The sequence below is a fragment of the Callorhinus ursinus genome, unplaced genomic scaffold, assembly GCF_003265705.2.
Source record: "Callorhinus ursinus isolate GAN/ISIS: 27379988/994484 unplaced genomic scaffold, GSC_fseal_2.0 scaffold18, whole genome shotgun sequence".
NCBI lineage: Eukaryota > Metazoa > Chordata > Mammalia > Carnivora > Otariidae > Callorhinus > Callorhinus ursinus.
This window is the reverse complement of record NW_027397080.1, coordinates 16,934,123-16,950,330: the sequence shown is the minus strand read 5'-3', so window position 1 is coordinate 16,950,330 and position 16,208 is coordinate 16,934,123. Positions and strand designations below refer to the sequence as shown.

The window sequence follows — 16,208 nt, the reverse complement described above, 5'->3', positions numbered from 1 at the left end:
AAAGTTATAAATGTTTTTATTGTAGTAAAATATACATGACATTAAATTTACCATTTGAACCATTTTTAAGTATACAGGTCAGTGGCATTAAGTACCTTCACATTATTGTGCAACCATCACCCCCATCCGTCTCCGTAACTTTTTCATCTTCCCAATGCCATGTAAGTTTTGAGATACCTATCAGTCATCAAGCGGAGTTGTCCAGGAGGTAGTGAGATAGAAGAACCAGGAGCTCTGGTGAGGTCTGGGCCCAAGATACCATGAGATCACCTAAGGAGAAAGTGTAAGGAGGTAAGAGGAGAGAGCAAAGAACAGAGCCGCCAGCATTTACTGGTCTAGGTAGAAGAGGACACTGAGAAAGAGTGTTAGCGCAGTGGGAAGAAAACCAGGTCAGGGTGGTGACACAGAAGCTCTATTAGTTTGCTGGGGCTGCATAACAAAATACGACAGACTGTGTGACTTAAACAACAGAAACATAGTTTCTCAGTTCAGGAGGCCGGAAGTCCAAGATCAAGGTGTTTGCTTTCTCCTGCAGCCTCTCTCTTTGGCTTGCAGAAGGCTGCCACCCATGGCCTTTCCTCTGTGTACCAATGATTTCCTGGGGATCTCTTCCTCTTCTTGTAAGGACACGCTTTCAGATGGGATTAGGGACCCACCCTTATGAATTCATTCAACCTTAATTACCTCTTTAAATGGCCCTTACTCCAAATTGTCACATTGGGGCTTCAACGTATGAATTTCGGGGAACACAATTCTGTATCAGAAGCCTAAAGGGAAAAAAAGGTGTTTATTTCTTAAGATTTTTTGGCAGCAAGTGAGAGAGCACAAGCAGGGGGAGCAGCAGGCAGAGGGAGAGGGAGAAGCAGGCTCCCTGCTGAGCGGAGAGCCTGACCCAGGGGCTTCATCCCAGGACCCTGGGATCATGACCTGGGCTGAAGGCAGACACTTAACCAAGTGAGCCACCCAGGCACCCCCCCAAAAAAAGTGTTTCTAAAAGAAGGGGCAAACTGTGTCAAATGCAGTTGAGAAGTTGAGGAAAATAATAGTGGTCCATGGACTTTGGCAATAAAAGGTCATTATACCCTTGGCTAGAGTCTTTTAAGAAAAAACTAATTAGAATAAATTGAGGAAAGATGGAAGGTAACAAAGGGAAGAGACAAGTATAGCAATCTTTTCAACTTTTGCTGAAAATGAGAACTGAAAATTGGGGTGGTAGAAAGAGAAAAGGGGCTCACAGAATAGTAAAAAAATAAGTGACATTAGAGCATGTTTGTAAGTTGAGGGGAATGATCCAGAAGAAAGACATTTTTGATGCAGGAAATTTTAAAAAAAGGTTAATAACAAGGGTAGAATCTCTGAAAAGACAATGATGATGAAATTCACTGCAAAAGTGGAGGGGCTGGCCTTAGATGGCTGGGACATGTCCCCCACATTAACAGGAGTGAAGGTCGAATACAGCAACCATTACATAACTTGCAGAGCCCAGTGCAAAACGTGTTGTCTCTTGTTCAAAAATTAAGATTTTCAGGACTGCATCAGAAGAACACTAAAACCAAGCACGGAGCACTTCCAAGACCGAGGCCCGCGCGACTGTAGTTTGTAATTCCAAGAAGCTGGTCCTGGCGATTCTGTGATGATGACGGAGGTAGGCTGTCCTTTAGGCAAGCCCCTTCTTTCTGGGCCTCCATTGCCTCATGGAAGCATTGGAGGAGATAACTAAGGACATTTTCAGCTCCACCGTTCTATAAAATGTTAAGTCACTCTCGAGGCGGAGGCGCCATTTATCCCTTTTTAACTTTCAACCCCACCAGATCGTAGCTCAGGGTTTTCTGGAAGGCTCCAAAGCATCTGGTGACCATAGCAACTCACGCCAAACTCCGGGACCCTCGGCTCCGCCTACCGCCTCCTGGACGCGCTCCTCGATTGGCTCAGCGAGTCGACCAATGGTTGGTGAAGCGGGCTGTTTGCCGCGCGGTCAATGGTCGCGGGCCGGGAGGGAGGCGGGAAGAGAGGTCGAGAAGGCGAGCCTGGGCGGTGCGGCGCGTGCGTGTTTCCGGCTCCGCTGCGGAAGGCGGACGACTGGAGCCGTTGGGCCGGACACTACCCGAAGGAGCAGGGAGAGCGCGGGACGCGAGTGAGGAGCTGGGATCTCGGAGCGTGGCTAGGGGCAGGCGCGATGGGCGGAGAGCAGGAGGAGGAGCGGTTCGACGGCATGTTGCTGGCCATGGCGCAGCAGCACGAGGGCGGCGTGCAGGAGGTAACGGCCCGCGCGGCGTCGGCCTGGCCTGGTCCTGCGGCGCTCGCCCACCCGCGCGGCCCTAGCCACGCTCGCTCCACTTCCCTGTCTTCGGGGGCTTAGATCCACCCCCGGGCCTCGCGGGTTCTTGGGATTCCTCCTCCATTCTCACCGTGTCCCAGCTTCCGGTCTGGCCTCCCCACCGCACTTCAGGCCCCATTCGTTTCTGTCCCGGGTCCCCGGCGCCGCTCACTAGTTCCTGTCTTAGCAATTCCTGTGTCTCCGAACGCGGCCCTGGAAAACCCGCAGCTCCCCCCGTAGCCGGTCCCCCAGTCTCACACATGCTTCCGGCCTCGTTTCCCCCTCTGATGGCCGCCGGCGAAGAGCAGTTCTTAAGCTGAACCCTCCCAGTCTTTGGGATTTGCATCTACCAAGACCTGGACCGAGCTGACGAATGTGTGTGGGGGGGTGGGGGTGGAGGTGGGGGGGGTGTGATGTTAGCACGTGGTTCTTTCAGGCCTTGAATGGGGACTAGGAAGCCTGGGTTCACAATTTGTTTCTACCACCTACCCACAAGGGACCTTTCCACGTCTGCAAGCCTCAGTTCCTTTGTCTTTGAGACAGAGCTACGAGTCCCTTATTTTCTGAGCAGTGAGGAGAGTAGTGTCTTGACGTGAAGGACAGTAAGGAATTCTCAATAATCAGGTTTGTTCATTCAACAAATACTTGTTGAGTGATGAGTGCCAGACACTCACCGGACTGGGTCCTGGCTACATAGATGTGAGCAGAAATCTGTCCTTGCCCTGATGGAGCTTAAAAAGAGCTTTTCAAAAGCATAATTCATGCATACTGACCATGCAATAACACAGACCAACTGGTATAGATTCTGGAGTTGGTTTTTTGGACCCAAAACATGGAAAGTTAGAAGTAGAAAAGCCTATCAAGATCAGTTCCAGAACTCTCATTCTGAAAAGAAACCAAAGGAACTTGCCCAAAATCACCCAACAGGCTCCTGACTTAGGACCAGATTCCTTAGGCCTGTTTGCTTTCCACAGTACATTGCTGATTCTTTGTCTCACTGGGAACGAGTTTTCTTTGAGCTTTTCCGTTCCCATTCTTTTACCCAGGTACCGGTGGAGACCAAGGGCTCCCAAGCCCTTTTAGGTGGGAAGAGTTACTAATTTGCGTGTGTGTAAAGGTTCCCTCCCCCATCCTCCTAAATTGTTGACTCCAAATTGGATTTGGGAGTGCATTTTTGAGTGAATCAAAAAGTATCTAGAAGTAGAAACTCAAACCATGGAGATAAGTTCTAACATCGGCCTTAAAACCACTCATTTGGGCAAATAAAAGGGCTTGTATATGCTAACTCTAGGTCACCAGTAGATCTTTTCATTCAGTAGTTTTACTGAGCATATACGCTGAGCCAGATCTGGTGCCAGGCTTTGGGGATGAATAAGCCATAGTTCATGGTACCTACGTGTGAGGAGTTCACTCTGGCAGGAGGTCTTTTGCTCTGGGCCAGACACTGCTAAAGGCCCTCACCTGTGGTATCTCATTTGATCCTCACTATGTTCCTAGAAATAGGTGTTGTTGCTACTTCTGTTTTAGAGTTAAGAAACTTCTCCAAGATGACAGCTAATATGTATCAGTCTGATACTCAAACCCATATGCTTAACCACTTGGAAACTCTGGTATACCCACCAGTTAGTTGGTTTTACCCTTTGAAGTGGCTTCATTTGCTCCCCTCTTTTCGACTCTGCCCTAGTAACTCAGCCAGTGCCAGTCTGGATGGACTTTTTACTATCTGGAAGGAAAACTGGGCCTAGGTATTTCAAGCCCTGGATGCAGAGGAGTGTTCTATATCCTTAGGCTGTTTTGAGAGCCTCAAGGAATGTGAAATGCATGTACACATATACAGGAGAAATGAAAAATCTGCCTCTCAGGCTATCTAAATAAGGTTAGGATAGGCTTCCTAGTGGAAGTGACTAAGGTAGGGCCCTTTGGGGGAGGCTGTCTCCTCCGATGAGAGGCTCAGGGTGAAACAGTCTAGTCTCAAGCTCCCTCCTGGACTAGAATCTGATTTCTGTGCAGTTGAGGGACTCCCAGTGCGGCATCTCCACAGCTTCAGTCTCCTTCTGTTTTTCAGCTTGTGAACACTTTCTTCAGCTTCCTTCGACGCAAAACAGACTTTTTTGTTGGAGGAGAAGAGGGGATGGCAGAGAAGGTGAGTGTTGGGGCCTGCTGTCCCTTTGGAGCCTCTGTTTCTTCAGAAGGAAGGCTCACCTCATCTTCCTTTGGCCTAATAATAACGTTCAGCAGAAGTAAAAATGCCAAGGGCAAAGAGTCGGGGAAGGGAAGTAAACTGTTGTGTATTGAAGCCCCTCTCCTTGCCAGGTGCTTTATCTACCCCTGTTTCCTGTGATCCTTCAGCTTGAGACGGGCAGGTGTTACTATTCCCATTTTGCAAATGAGGAAATTAGCTCAAAGTGTTTGGCACTTTGTCCAAAGTCTTTTTTTTTTTTTTAAGATTTATTTGTTTATTTGAGAGAGTGAGTGTGCACGCATGCACATACATGAGCTGGGGAGGAAGGGCAGAGTGAGAGTCTTAAGCAGACTCCAAGCTGAGCATGGAGCCTGATGCTGGGCTCGATCTCACAACCCTGAGGTCGCAACTTGAGCCGAAACCAAGAGTGGATGCTTAACGGACTGTGCTACCCGGGCAGTGGGACTTTGTCCAAAGTCTTGAGCTAAGTTGTAGAAGAGCCAGGGTGGGAACCAGAGTCTGTTGTAAAACTGCCTTCTGCCCCTGACACCACGCTTCTTGGTTCCTTTTCCATCAAGGAGGTTTTATCTGATTACCTAGCTGGAGATGAGAGTGGGCAAATGTTAGAAATTGAGCTTAGAAAACAAATACAGAAAAACTTAAAGCCAGCCAGTCCCAGTATTCCCAGACACTGTGACCCAAAATTCACGGGTTTGGGAATTGCATTTTGTGCTACAGGCTCTGAGACCTTGAACTTTCTTTTGATTCCTTAGGTTGTAATTATATTTTTGCAGCTTGGTATGTCATGAAAAGGTTACCTCATTGAACAGTGATTTTTAGGACCTTGATACTTGTTTTCACTTAGAGACATAGTAACAAGGAGACATTTTGCAAACTGCTTTCTGTGGCTTCAGGGGTCTGCTTAGCTGCCATGCTGTCTCATGCATGCATCCCACCATGATCTGAGGCTACTCTGTTATAGACACACTAGCCTGGGAGTGGAGCGTCCGGGGATCTTGGCCCAGCTGTGTGGCTTGGTTGATTTCCCACTAGTTCTCTGGTTCTTTCAATCTACATGTCTGCAGAACGGAAGAAGGTGGATTTTTTGACCTGTAGGCCCCTTCTGGTTCATATATTCTTTCTGTGTTAGCACCAGCACCTCCTGTTTTTCTGTGGGCCAGACTGCCTTATAATAGTCATTCATTTGTTCAATGAGTATTTATCGAACACTTGATGCTTTGTTTGTGGTAGGTATTATGCCAGACCCTTTGGGATTATAGAGATGAATACAGACATGGTCTTTGTTTTCATGGATCTCACAGTGTAGCACCCTGCCCCCGGCCCCTAAAAAATGAAGAAGTCATGGGTGTTAGGGAGGAGACCTGGGAGCATTAAATGGGGACTAACCTAGGCTGACAGCTAGGTGTCAGCTGTGAGGCTGTGGTGCTTGAAGGATGAAGGATGAGTGAGCTGGATGAAGGGAGAGCGGTGAGTGATACAAAGAAGAGGTATTAGGGCGCCTGGGTGGCTCAGTCAGTTAAGTGTCTGACTCTTGGATTCGGCTCTGGTTGTGATCTCAGGGTCATGAGATCAAGCTCCATGTTGGGCTTCGTGCTCAGCTCAGAGTCTGCTTGACATTCTCTCACTATTCCTCTGCCCTCCTGATAAATAAATAAAATCTTAAAAGTGGTATTTTAGAAGTATGGGGATGATGGTAGCTGCCACGTATTGGATGTCTGCTGGTCCCCTCTTAGACCTTGTCATGCTCTTTGGTTTTTCATTCCTTTAGAAACAAAGCTCTTCCCCAGGAGGTTGGTCAGACTTGCGGGCAGGCAGAAACCTGTCCAGCCTTCTCACCTAGTCTCCATTTGTAACACAGTAACTTTTATATTGAGTGCCTCCTGTGTGCAGGCCACCAGATACATCATTTTCAAGTGCACTGGTCAGGAGCATGGGCTCTGGAGTTAGGCAGATGTGAGCTGGAATCCCAGTCCCCGGTCTTTCACCGCCCCCCCCCCCAGCAGTTGTGTGGCATTGGGTGAATCATTTTTTTCTCTGAGCTTCATTTTTTCTTACCTGTAAAGGGGTCTTAATCCTTACCTCATAGGGCTGTTGTGAGGATAAAAAAAGGTCACGTAGATGAAGTGGCTGACGTTTGAGAATACAAATTCATGGTGGAGACAAAAAACATTGTTTTGTTTTTTTAAGATTTATTTATTAGAGAGAGAGCTCATGAGGGGAGGGACAGAGGGAGAGGAAGAGGTAGAAACGCAGCCTCCCTGCTGAGTGGGGAACCTGATTTGGGACTTGATCCCATGACCCCAAGATCATGACCTGAGCTGAAATCAAGAGTTGACGCCCAATCAATTGAGCCACCCAGGTGCCCCAAGTTCATGATCCCTTTTTTTTTTTTTTTTTTTTAAGATTTTACTTATTTGACGGGGAGAGAGAGAGCACAAGCAGGGGGAGTGGCAGGCAGAGGGAGAGGGAGAAGCAGGCTCAGTCCTGGGACCCTATGATCATGACCTGAGCCAAAGGCAGATGCTTAAGCGACTAAGCCACCCACATGCCCCCGTGGTCCTTTTTTTGAACCTCTTAGGTGCAGATGTGTTTTGGGATTTCGAATTCTTTGGATTTTAGGAGGTGATAACGGTGCATATACTATACATATGGTAATTTGTTACAGTGTAGTAACGTGTGTAACATGTGCTGTGTGAGTTAGGAGCAGCATCCTGTAATGAAGCATTAGTATTTCTGTAGAGAAACGTCTATCAATATTCATACCAAGTGGGAGATAAGAAGACTATAAATACCTTCATGCCACAAACTTATAATTTCAAAAACAGTTTTATAATTTCTATAGCTTTTGGGGCTAGGAATTATGGATAAGGGATTGTGGATTTGAGGAAAGCCATAATGATCAAATCCGTGTGTTATTGACATAGGAAGAGACAAATGGAACAGTGAAGCAGAATAGAGAACCCAGAAAAAGTCTAGCACATGAGAATTCAGTACGCGTCTGATGTAGTAATTCAGTTCTGTAGGCAAAGGATGATTGAATAAGTCATTGCTCCTACAACTGGCTATTTATCTGTAAAGAACCACAAGTATACCATCTGTTTTACTCATATGTAAAAATAAATTGCAGACCAAGAAGAGTCTGTTAAGGAAAGCTAGGAAACCATATGATCTTCTGTGGGGGAGGCCTTGCAAGATTAGAAACCTGGAAGCTATAAAAGAAAAGGTAGCTTTTTGCCTGTTCAGTCATTGAAAACTTTGTGTGTCTGGCAAAAGGGACATATAAAGTTAATTGGAAAACAGATTTAGAAAAAGTGTTCAGTGGAGAGGACAGAAAATTTAATGACTAATTTAATATGTAGGAACTTGTAAATTGACAAGAAAATGATAAACAGAAAAATAGGCAATTCCAAGAATAGCAGATCCAAAGAGCATATGAAAAGATGTCCAACTTCACTAGTTATCTAGGAAATCTAGGAGAAATAAAACAGTGAAATGTCCTTTTTTTCCTGCCAAACTGACGAAAGTGTAAAAAGAAAAGACCCACAAAAACCGTTGCTTACAGGGATGTGGCAAAAAGGGTAATCTTCAGGTATTTCTGATAAAAGTGCATTATTGTGGCTCTTTAAAAATTTTTTATTATAAAAGAAGCTCAACATCACTAATCAGAGAGATACAAATCAAACCATGCTGAAATATCACCTCACACCCATTAGGATGGCTTCTATAAAAAACCAGAAAACTCCCAAGTGTTGGCGAGGGTGCGGAGAAATTGGCACATTTGTGCATTGTTGATGGGAATATAAAATGGTGCAGCTGCTGTGGGAAACAGCATGGCACTTCCTCAAAAAATTAAAAATAGAACTGTATGGTCCAGCAATCCCGCTTCTAGGTACATTCCCAAAAGAATTGAAAGCAGGTTCTTGAGAGATTTGTACACCCATGTTCACAGCAGCACTGTGCACAGAGCCAAAAGCTGAAAGCGGTCCAAGCACCCATTGATGGAGGAGTAAAGAGTCTCGTATATACTTACAGTGCATCTAATGGAATATTGTTCAGGCTTTTAAAGGAAGACACACACTTACGAGTACTTACTGAATGATTTCATTTAAATGAAGTTCTAGAACAGGAGCGTGTTTTCTCTCTCAGATGTGTTGGGTCACACACACCCCACCCCTCCAAGCACCTGCTATGTTCAGGTTAAATACCTCTTGGTGTCTCTCCTGGCCAGGCTGGTGGGAACCACTCTTTACTCCGCGATCACCCAGCCTCGGTCAGGGAAAGGCTGTGCTCAGTATGCCCGCTTAAGAATCTGGGGCCTGTCTTCTAGAACTAGCATGACCATCCTCATCCCTTTCCCACTCTGCTGAGCTGTGGTTCCCGAAGATGTGTCCAGTGACAGATGCTTTGCTCTGTGACAGCCTGCTGGTTGGCACCACAGAGTAGGCTACACACCCCCAGGGGTCTCTGCCTGGGACTGGGCCTGGGTAAGGCTGGGAGGAGGAGATTGGGAGGAGGGGTCAGAGGCTGCTGTGATTGGCCTTGACTGGGCCTGGTGGTTCAGCTCTGCCCTCACCTAACCTCCAGGAGCTAGGAAGGAACAGGACAAATGGGATGTAACATGATTCACTGGAGCTGGGAGAGGGGAGGGCCCTGCTCCCGCCTCCCCTTGGCCACTGGTTGGCAAATGGCTTGAGTTCAAGGTCTTCCCGATTAGGGATTTGGGACCAAGGCCCTGTGGTGGAACAGCCTCCGCTGGCGTAATTATCTCATGACTGATTCTGCTGACAGCAGAATGGCCTCCGGGTGACTCAACTTCTCTTTCACTGAAACCCCATTTTGTTACCCCATTTGGTTTGGGGGATGCTTTTGGTGCCTTTAGCCTTGTAGAGTATGGAACTACCACGGTGTGGCATGAAGTTGGGAGTTCCGAGGTAGCAGGAGGAATTGGCATCAAATGAATGAGAAGCCATGGGACATTTGCCAGAACCTAGGTCCAGGAGCCCATGGGTGACTTTGGTGACTTTGGTGACCCTGAGCCCCACGTAAGCCTCTCAGCTCTTACAGACCCTTCCCCCCCTCCTGCTCTGGCTCAGAGATGTTTGGAAGATGGTAAATTGACCACTGATCATGTGCTGAGTGCCCTGCAAGGTCTCTTCCAAGTGTGTGGGCTGACACGGTTGGGTTTCCTGAGTTGGGTGTGTTCCTGGGCCTGCTGAAGGTAAAGAGGTGAAGCTCCAGAGACACTGGAGCTGGTTCTAGAGGATAAGCAGGAGATTGCCGGGTGACCTGGGGGTAGGGACAAGGACATTGTAGGCAAAGAACAGCTTATGCAAGATTGCTTTTGAAAATAATGAAATAGGAGCACAGAGTGATGACCTCAGGGTCACACAGGTAGAAGGAGTAGTCTGGGAACTCCAATCTAGGTGTGACTCTCTGGTCTTCTTGAGAATTGGGCAGGGAGGGCTTGTTAAAAAAAATACAGACTGCTGGGGCCCCTTGGTGGCTCAGTCAGTTAAGTGGCCCGGCCGACTCTTGATTTCGGCTCCGGTCAGGATCTCAGGGTCCTGCATCGAGTTCCGTGCTCAGTGGGGAGTCTGCTTCAGGATTCTCTCTCCTTCTGTCCATCTCTCCCCTCCCCCCCACTCATGTGTGCTCACGTGCGCTCTCTCAAATAAATCTTAAAAAAAAAAAAATACAGGGGCACCTGGGTGGCTCAGTTGGTTAAGTGACTGCCTTCGGCTCAGGTCATGATCCTGGAGTTCTGGGATCGAGTCCCGCATCGGGCTCCCTGCTCAGCGGGGAGTCTGCTTCTCCCTCTGACCCTCCCCCCTCTCATGCTCTCTCTCTCTCTCTCATTCTCTCTCTCAAATAAATAAACTCTTTTAAAAAAAATTTAAAAAAAATACAGGCTGCTGAGCCCCACCCCAGAATGTTTGATTCAGTAGGTCTGGGGTGGGGTCGAAGTTTAGTGTTCCTAGCAAATTCTAGATGATGCTGGTGCTGTGTGTGTGGGGAACCACATCTGGAGACCTACCGGTATAAACAGGTGAGCCGTCTCTCCCATTGTATTTTTATAGTGGAGAATGTACTTGTTCCCACCACTGACCAGCTGACACCGGGTTAGCCTAAGTCAGGCAAGGAGTGTTGGGAAGCTAACACTTTGTATGTGGCTGTGATTTGGCAAGGACTGTGCCAGCCTGTGTAAGTGTCTGTTGTGTTTGATCCTCATGACAGGTGAGAAAATGGAGCTTACAAGGTGTCAGAGTCGTTCCCTTGTCCAAGGCCACACAGTCAGATAGTGACAGCGGCAGCAGTCTTGTGGTAGCTCCTGGGCAGCAGGGAGGACAGCCAGCAGCATGTGGGTTGGAAGCGTCCTAGGGAGGCACAGTGGAAGAGGAGGGACTTGACATTGATAGCTTGCAGGCTGAGGAGAGGAGTCTAGCCTCTTCCCTCAAGAAAGCTCTCTCTGGCTCCCTGCTAATCTGGCAGTTCCGGACGTGGTGCTGAGGGCAGCACGGCTGGGTCTGCTGTCCTGGAGACAGGTACATGTGGGGGAAGAGATCAGTCAGGAGCTGGGCAGTGCAGGCGTGTGAGCTCAGGGGAGGCCTCTTGGGTGGAGGCTGGAGTTTGGCTTCTAACAGTTCTGCTCTGTAGGGAAGGACTCTGAGCACAACAACCCTGTGAGGTACAGAGATTCATCCTCACAGGTGAGGAATCTGAAGCTCTTACAGGTTAAGTCCTTTGCTAAAAATACAATAGCTAGTGTGTGACAGCCTGGGTGAGAACTCCGCTTGTCTGGCTTCACTGTCCGTGTTTTTAGTCACTAGACTTTTTTCTTTTTTAAGATTTTATTTATTATTTATTAGAGCGCGAGCGAGCAGCAGGCAGAGGGAGAGGGAAAAGCAGGCCTCCTGCCGAGCAGGGAGCCCGATGCGGGGCTCCATCCCAGGACCCTGGGATCATGACCTGAGCCGAAGGCAGATGCTTAATCGACTGAGCCACCCCGGTGCCCCTCGACTGTTGTTTTAAATAGCCACTGTTTATCCCACTAGGTACTTTGCAGGTGTTCTCATTATAACTCTGCGATTGCTGTGTACAGTGTGATCCCCGTTTTATAGATGAGGACCTGAGGTTCTGAGTACAGTGCCGTGCCCAGGCATCCAGCACATAGAGGTGGACTGGACTCCAAGCCTTGGGACACTGGCCACTGCCCCAGTGCCTTATCACCTTCTCTCCCTTCCCTAGCTCATCACACAGACCTTCAACCACCATAACCAGCTGGCACAGAAGGCCCGGCGGGAGAAGAGAGCTCGGCAGGAGACCGAGCGGCGGGAGAAGGCGGAGCGGGCAGCCAGGCTGGCCGAGGAGGCCAAGTCCGAGACCTCTGGGCCCCAGATCAAGGAGCTGACTGATGAGGAGGCAGAGAGGCTGCAGCTGGAGATTGACCGGGTAAGAGCAGGCTCCCCCACCCCAGTCCCCATCCCTGTTGGCACTGGCAGCGAGGATGCTCTTGCCAACTGCTGTGCCCTTTGCCACAGAAAAAAGATGCAGAGAATCATGAGGCCCAGCTCAAGAATGGCAGCCTTGGCTCACTGGGGAAGCAGGTGAGATGGACTGGGGGTGCCTGAGACTAGTCAGGGCTTGGGAACTTCCAGGGACCTTCCAGCCTTTCTCTTGTCTCTAGAGTGCCTCCCCCGTGCCCTCTCCCTCAGCTGTGGGGGTCCTCCCCAGAGTTCAAGATCCCACTCATAGACATCGGACCACAGGATCAGGTTTTAAAAAAACAACCCACTGGCCTTAAAGCCTTGGTAGGAAAGCCCAAGAGCCAGAGAGGGCAGTGCCTGGACAGGTATCATTCAGGCGGGCCGGGGTCTGTGGGCCCAGCCTGGCCCTGTGTGTTGGGCTACTCTGAACACATCTGGGGGATGTGCCCCTCAGGGCTCCTCCCTCTGACTCAAATCCAGCTTCCCAATCGTTTGGCTTTCCAGAGTTTCTGGTCTGACGCTAGGGGTCTCAGCCCTACAGACACAGAAGAAGAAAATTGATCGTTGGGCAGTCTGGTTTTGTTTTAGAACAACCATGCGCATGGCTACCTTGTGACCTTCTGTTCTGCGCCGGGCTTTCTTTCCAAGTCCCTTGGCTTGGATCCCCAGCTAGGTTCTCTGGGTCCATCTCTGACTGTCACTGTTCCCCAGCTGTGTCCTTTGTCACACGGTATGCTGCTCCTCTCAGGCAGAGATCAGAAGCTGTGGCTCCCAGTGGGCCATGGAGTGGGCAGGGACTGGGTCTGTTTCATCTGGCGGCTGTATGCCCAGGGTCAGCCCTGGGCCTGGCTCAGTGGGGTACAGTCTGTGCCTGTCAGGTAAGTAGCTGAGCACCCCAACTGTGAGCAGGAGGCTGAGGAGGACGAGGAGGAGGAGGAGGAGAAAGACAAAGGGAAACTGAAGCCCAACCTTGGCAACGGGGCCGACTTGCCCAATTACCGCTGGACCCAGACCTTGTCTGAGCTGGACGTAAGTGGCCGCGGCTAGGGTTAGGAGGTTAGGGAGCCAGCCTGGGGCTCCTTCTGACTTCTCCTGCCCCATGCAGCTGGCATTGCCCTTCCATGTGAACTTCCGGCTGAAGGGGAAGGATGTGGTGGTGGACATCCATCGGCGGCACCTCCGAGTGGGGCTCAAGGGGCAACCGGCAGTCATTGACGGGGAGCTCTACAACGAGGTGAAGGTGGAGGAGAGCTCGTGGCTCATCGAGGACGGCAAGGTGGTGACGGTGCATCTGGAGAAGGTGTGAGCGCCGCGGCCTTCTGGCCTGCATCTTGGTGGAGAAAGGAGGGAGGTGTCTGCTCATTCACTTGGGGACCATTGCTGGGGGTCTAGCGGACGTGCTTAATCTGCACCAGATTTTTAATGTAGGTCTGTCCCATTTTAGAGTCAGGAAAAGGGCAACTCGAGATTTGCCAGGCTCCTCCCTCTAGGTAGGGATGGAATTAAGATGGAAGGTCTTTGGTACTGAAGCATCTTCCTGTGGTTTGTACATGCTTCCAGTTCAGATACGGGGATACCTGCTATGTGCCAGAGGGTGTTCTAAGTGCTGGTGAGAGGGCAGTGGACAAAATGTAGAGAGTTGCCCTCAGAAAGCCTCCGCTCATTCCCTCAGAGAGACGGGGCAATGCATGTAATGTAAAGCAATGTCTCTGTTAAGTGCCATGGGTCCAAGGAAGGCTTCCCCTGGCACCTAAGGCCTCTCCTAGCCTACCTGCCTCTCCCTCACCTCTGCCCTTGTACTTGCTCCTCCTTCAAGCTGAAATCCCTGTCTTGCTTTTTCATCAGGTGTACTGTGTGTCCCTCAGGCCCAGCCCAGGTGCCACTCTTAACTTCTCGCTCTCCACCCTGGATGAATAGCTCCCTCTGTTTTATTTTTGCCCCGATGATGCTGATTTGTTACGGTCTCATCCGTTTCCCCCAGCCACTGGGGAAGGCAGAGGCCTTGCCCATCTGCACCCTAGGTCCCCGCACAGGATGTGGATGGGAGTGAGTTGGGTTCTGGAAAGGGTGAGGGGTGCATCCTAGGGCACAGAGGGAGCTACCTCCCAGCCCCTGGTGGTTCCCCTCCTCACAGATCAACAAGATGGAGTGGTGGAGCCGCTTGGTGTCCAGTGACCCTGAGATCAATACCAAGAAGATCAACCCTGAGAACTCCAAGGTGAGCCCTGGCTGGTTGTAGGGGGGCTTCAGCTGGGAGGTGAGGGCGTAGGGGGCTCCAGAGTTCACCTATCTTTGTTACCGCCTGCCCTTAGCTCTCAGACCTGGACAGTGAGACCCGCAGCATGGTGGAAAAGATGATGTATGACCAGAGGCAGAAGTCCATGGGGCTGCCCACCTCGGATGAGCAGAAAAAGCAGGAGATTCTGAAGAAGTGAGCAATGCAGAGATTGGCCGGGGGTGGGGGGGGGGGGTTGGGGAAGGTGGGTGTTGGGTCTGGACCTGGGTGACAGCAGTGAGTGGGTCACTGAGCAGGACACAGGAGCTGCCTTGTCCCTTCTGGGATGAGCCAGCCAAGTTTATGGATTTATAGCCTCAGTTTGCCTACCCTAATCATTTTCCGAGGTCATCTTGAGGGCAAAGGCACCTTGGGGTAGGAAGGGATAACACAAGCAGTCATTGCCTCCTACAGGAAGACCCTGAGGCCCTAGCACTGCCTGGCCTGGCTCCAAGTTGCTCAGGGTTCTAAAGAAATTAGACCTGATGTTGTGGGGCTGGGAGAAAGGGGCTCTTTGATGAAGGGGATGGCCTGTTTTACCTTCTTCCCACTTTCCCTCCCCAGGTTCATGGATCAGCATCCTGAAATGGATTTTTCCAAGGCCAAATTCAACTAGGCCCCGTGTTTGCCTCCCTGAACTCTTGGGGCTGAGCCCCCAGCCATCCACCTTCTTTTCCTACCCTCCCCTGGGACTTGGGGGCTTCAGGGCTGGGGCAGGCACGGGACTGGCTCAGGCACACTAGTCCCAGGGCATCATGGGAGAAGGGCTGGGGCCTTGTGGGGGGTGTCTTATCTTCCCCAGTTGGCCTACTGTTACACATTAAAACTATTTACTCCACCTGTGTCTTCTCTTCGCTCTGGCCTTTCCCTGGGGGACAGGCCTCTCTTATTGCTGCTGCTGGGGGCTTGGTTTCTAGCCCAGATTCTGCCATGTGACCCAGAGCAAGTCCTTACACTGTTTTTCAGTGTAAGGCTGTTTTTCATTACTTAAAAGGGAGAATTAAAACAAGGCTTTTAGTCTGTGTGTGACTGAGCAAAGGTGAGTTTTTCTGGTTACAGGGACCAGAATATATGTCAGATTCTTAAAGGGGCCCAGGACTCAGCAGAATTTAAGACCAGCTGGACTTGATTCCATTTTCATCTCTAAGACAGTTTCTCACTGTGGACATTCTCAATCTTGGCGAGGCTTTGATGTGGGTGAGATAGAGCTGAAGGGAAGGGGCCAGTTTTGTCACTGGTACTGGGCCTTGTGGTCACAGCCCCCAAGGGGACCGTACTGTGTGTCTGATAGGGAGCTGGATGAGTACAGTTTGTCTAGTTGTCACTTGCCAAAAGGGCCTGTGGGGACAATAAAAAGGTGAGGTGTGGGGATCCTGGATAGCTAATTTGTTTAGTCAAGAGTGGTCTGGTGGGCCTGCTCTGTCATTGCTGAGAGGACTAACAAGACACTCCTGTGAGGAGTAGCCAAGTAGGATCTTTCTGAACCCAGTTGGGCTTGTGTCCAAACAAGGGGACCCTGCTTCTGCCCCAAGCAGGTGAGCTTGCCAGCTTTGGGGCAGAACTGCCAAGAGGCCAGCTTCTAGGTCCAGAGCGAGTTACTAGCTGTGTGACAAGTTCCTTGACCCCTCTGAACCCCAGCCTCCTAGCCATGAAGGAATGACCCCCTCCACGGTAGTTGGGAAGGTCAAGAAGGTCCCAGTAGACCACAGTGCTCTGTTAGAACCAGGGAGAGGTGGAGGAAGCCTCAAGTCTGAGGCTGGGTGGGGGCTGACCCATGCTTAAGACTTGGGAAAACGGCAGGGATGGCCAGAAGCAGGCCAACCTGCAGGCGGTGAACTGCAGCAGCAGGAGTCCGGGTAGGCCTGCCTAGAACCTCAACAATGACAGAAACCACTTGTCAGACCTTTCTCAGGTACAGAAACTACAGAA

At 50.0% G+C, this 16,208-nt stretch overlaps 1 protein-coding gene and 1 long non-coding RNA gene across 2 annotated transcripts; one reads left to right on the top strand and one right to left on the bottom strand.

The window, feature by feature from the left end:
* Window positions 1-1,793, bottom strand: LOC141374436 (uncharacterized). Its single transcript, XR_012381327.1, has 2 exons — window positions 685-1,793; window positions 1-270 (listed from the first exon to the last, which is right to left on the bottom strand). It is a non-coding gene; the product is annotated as an uncharacterized lncRNA (long non-coding RNA).
* A 252-nt stretch (window positions 1,794-2,045) lies between these two features.
* On the top strand, window positions 2,046-15,117 carry NUDC (nuclear distribution C, dynein complex regulator). The gene is made up of 9 exons (XM_025856853.1): window positions 2,046-2,257; window positions 4,383-4,460; window positions 11,766-11,969; window positions 12,059-12,124; window positions 12,914-13,033; window positions 13,110-13,304; window positions 14,139-14,222; window positions 14,317-14,435; window positions 14,844-15,117. Exons 1-9 carry the CDS (start codon window positions 2,177-2,179, stop codon window positions 14,893-14,895), a joined length of 999 nt encoding a protein of 332 aa, XP_025712638.1. The 5' UTR covers window positions 2,046-2,176; the 3' UTR covers window positions 14,896-15,117.
* Window positions 15,118-16,208: the final 1,091 nt, after the last annotated feature.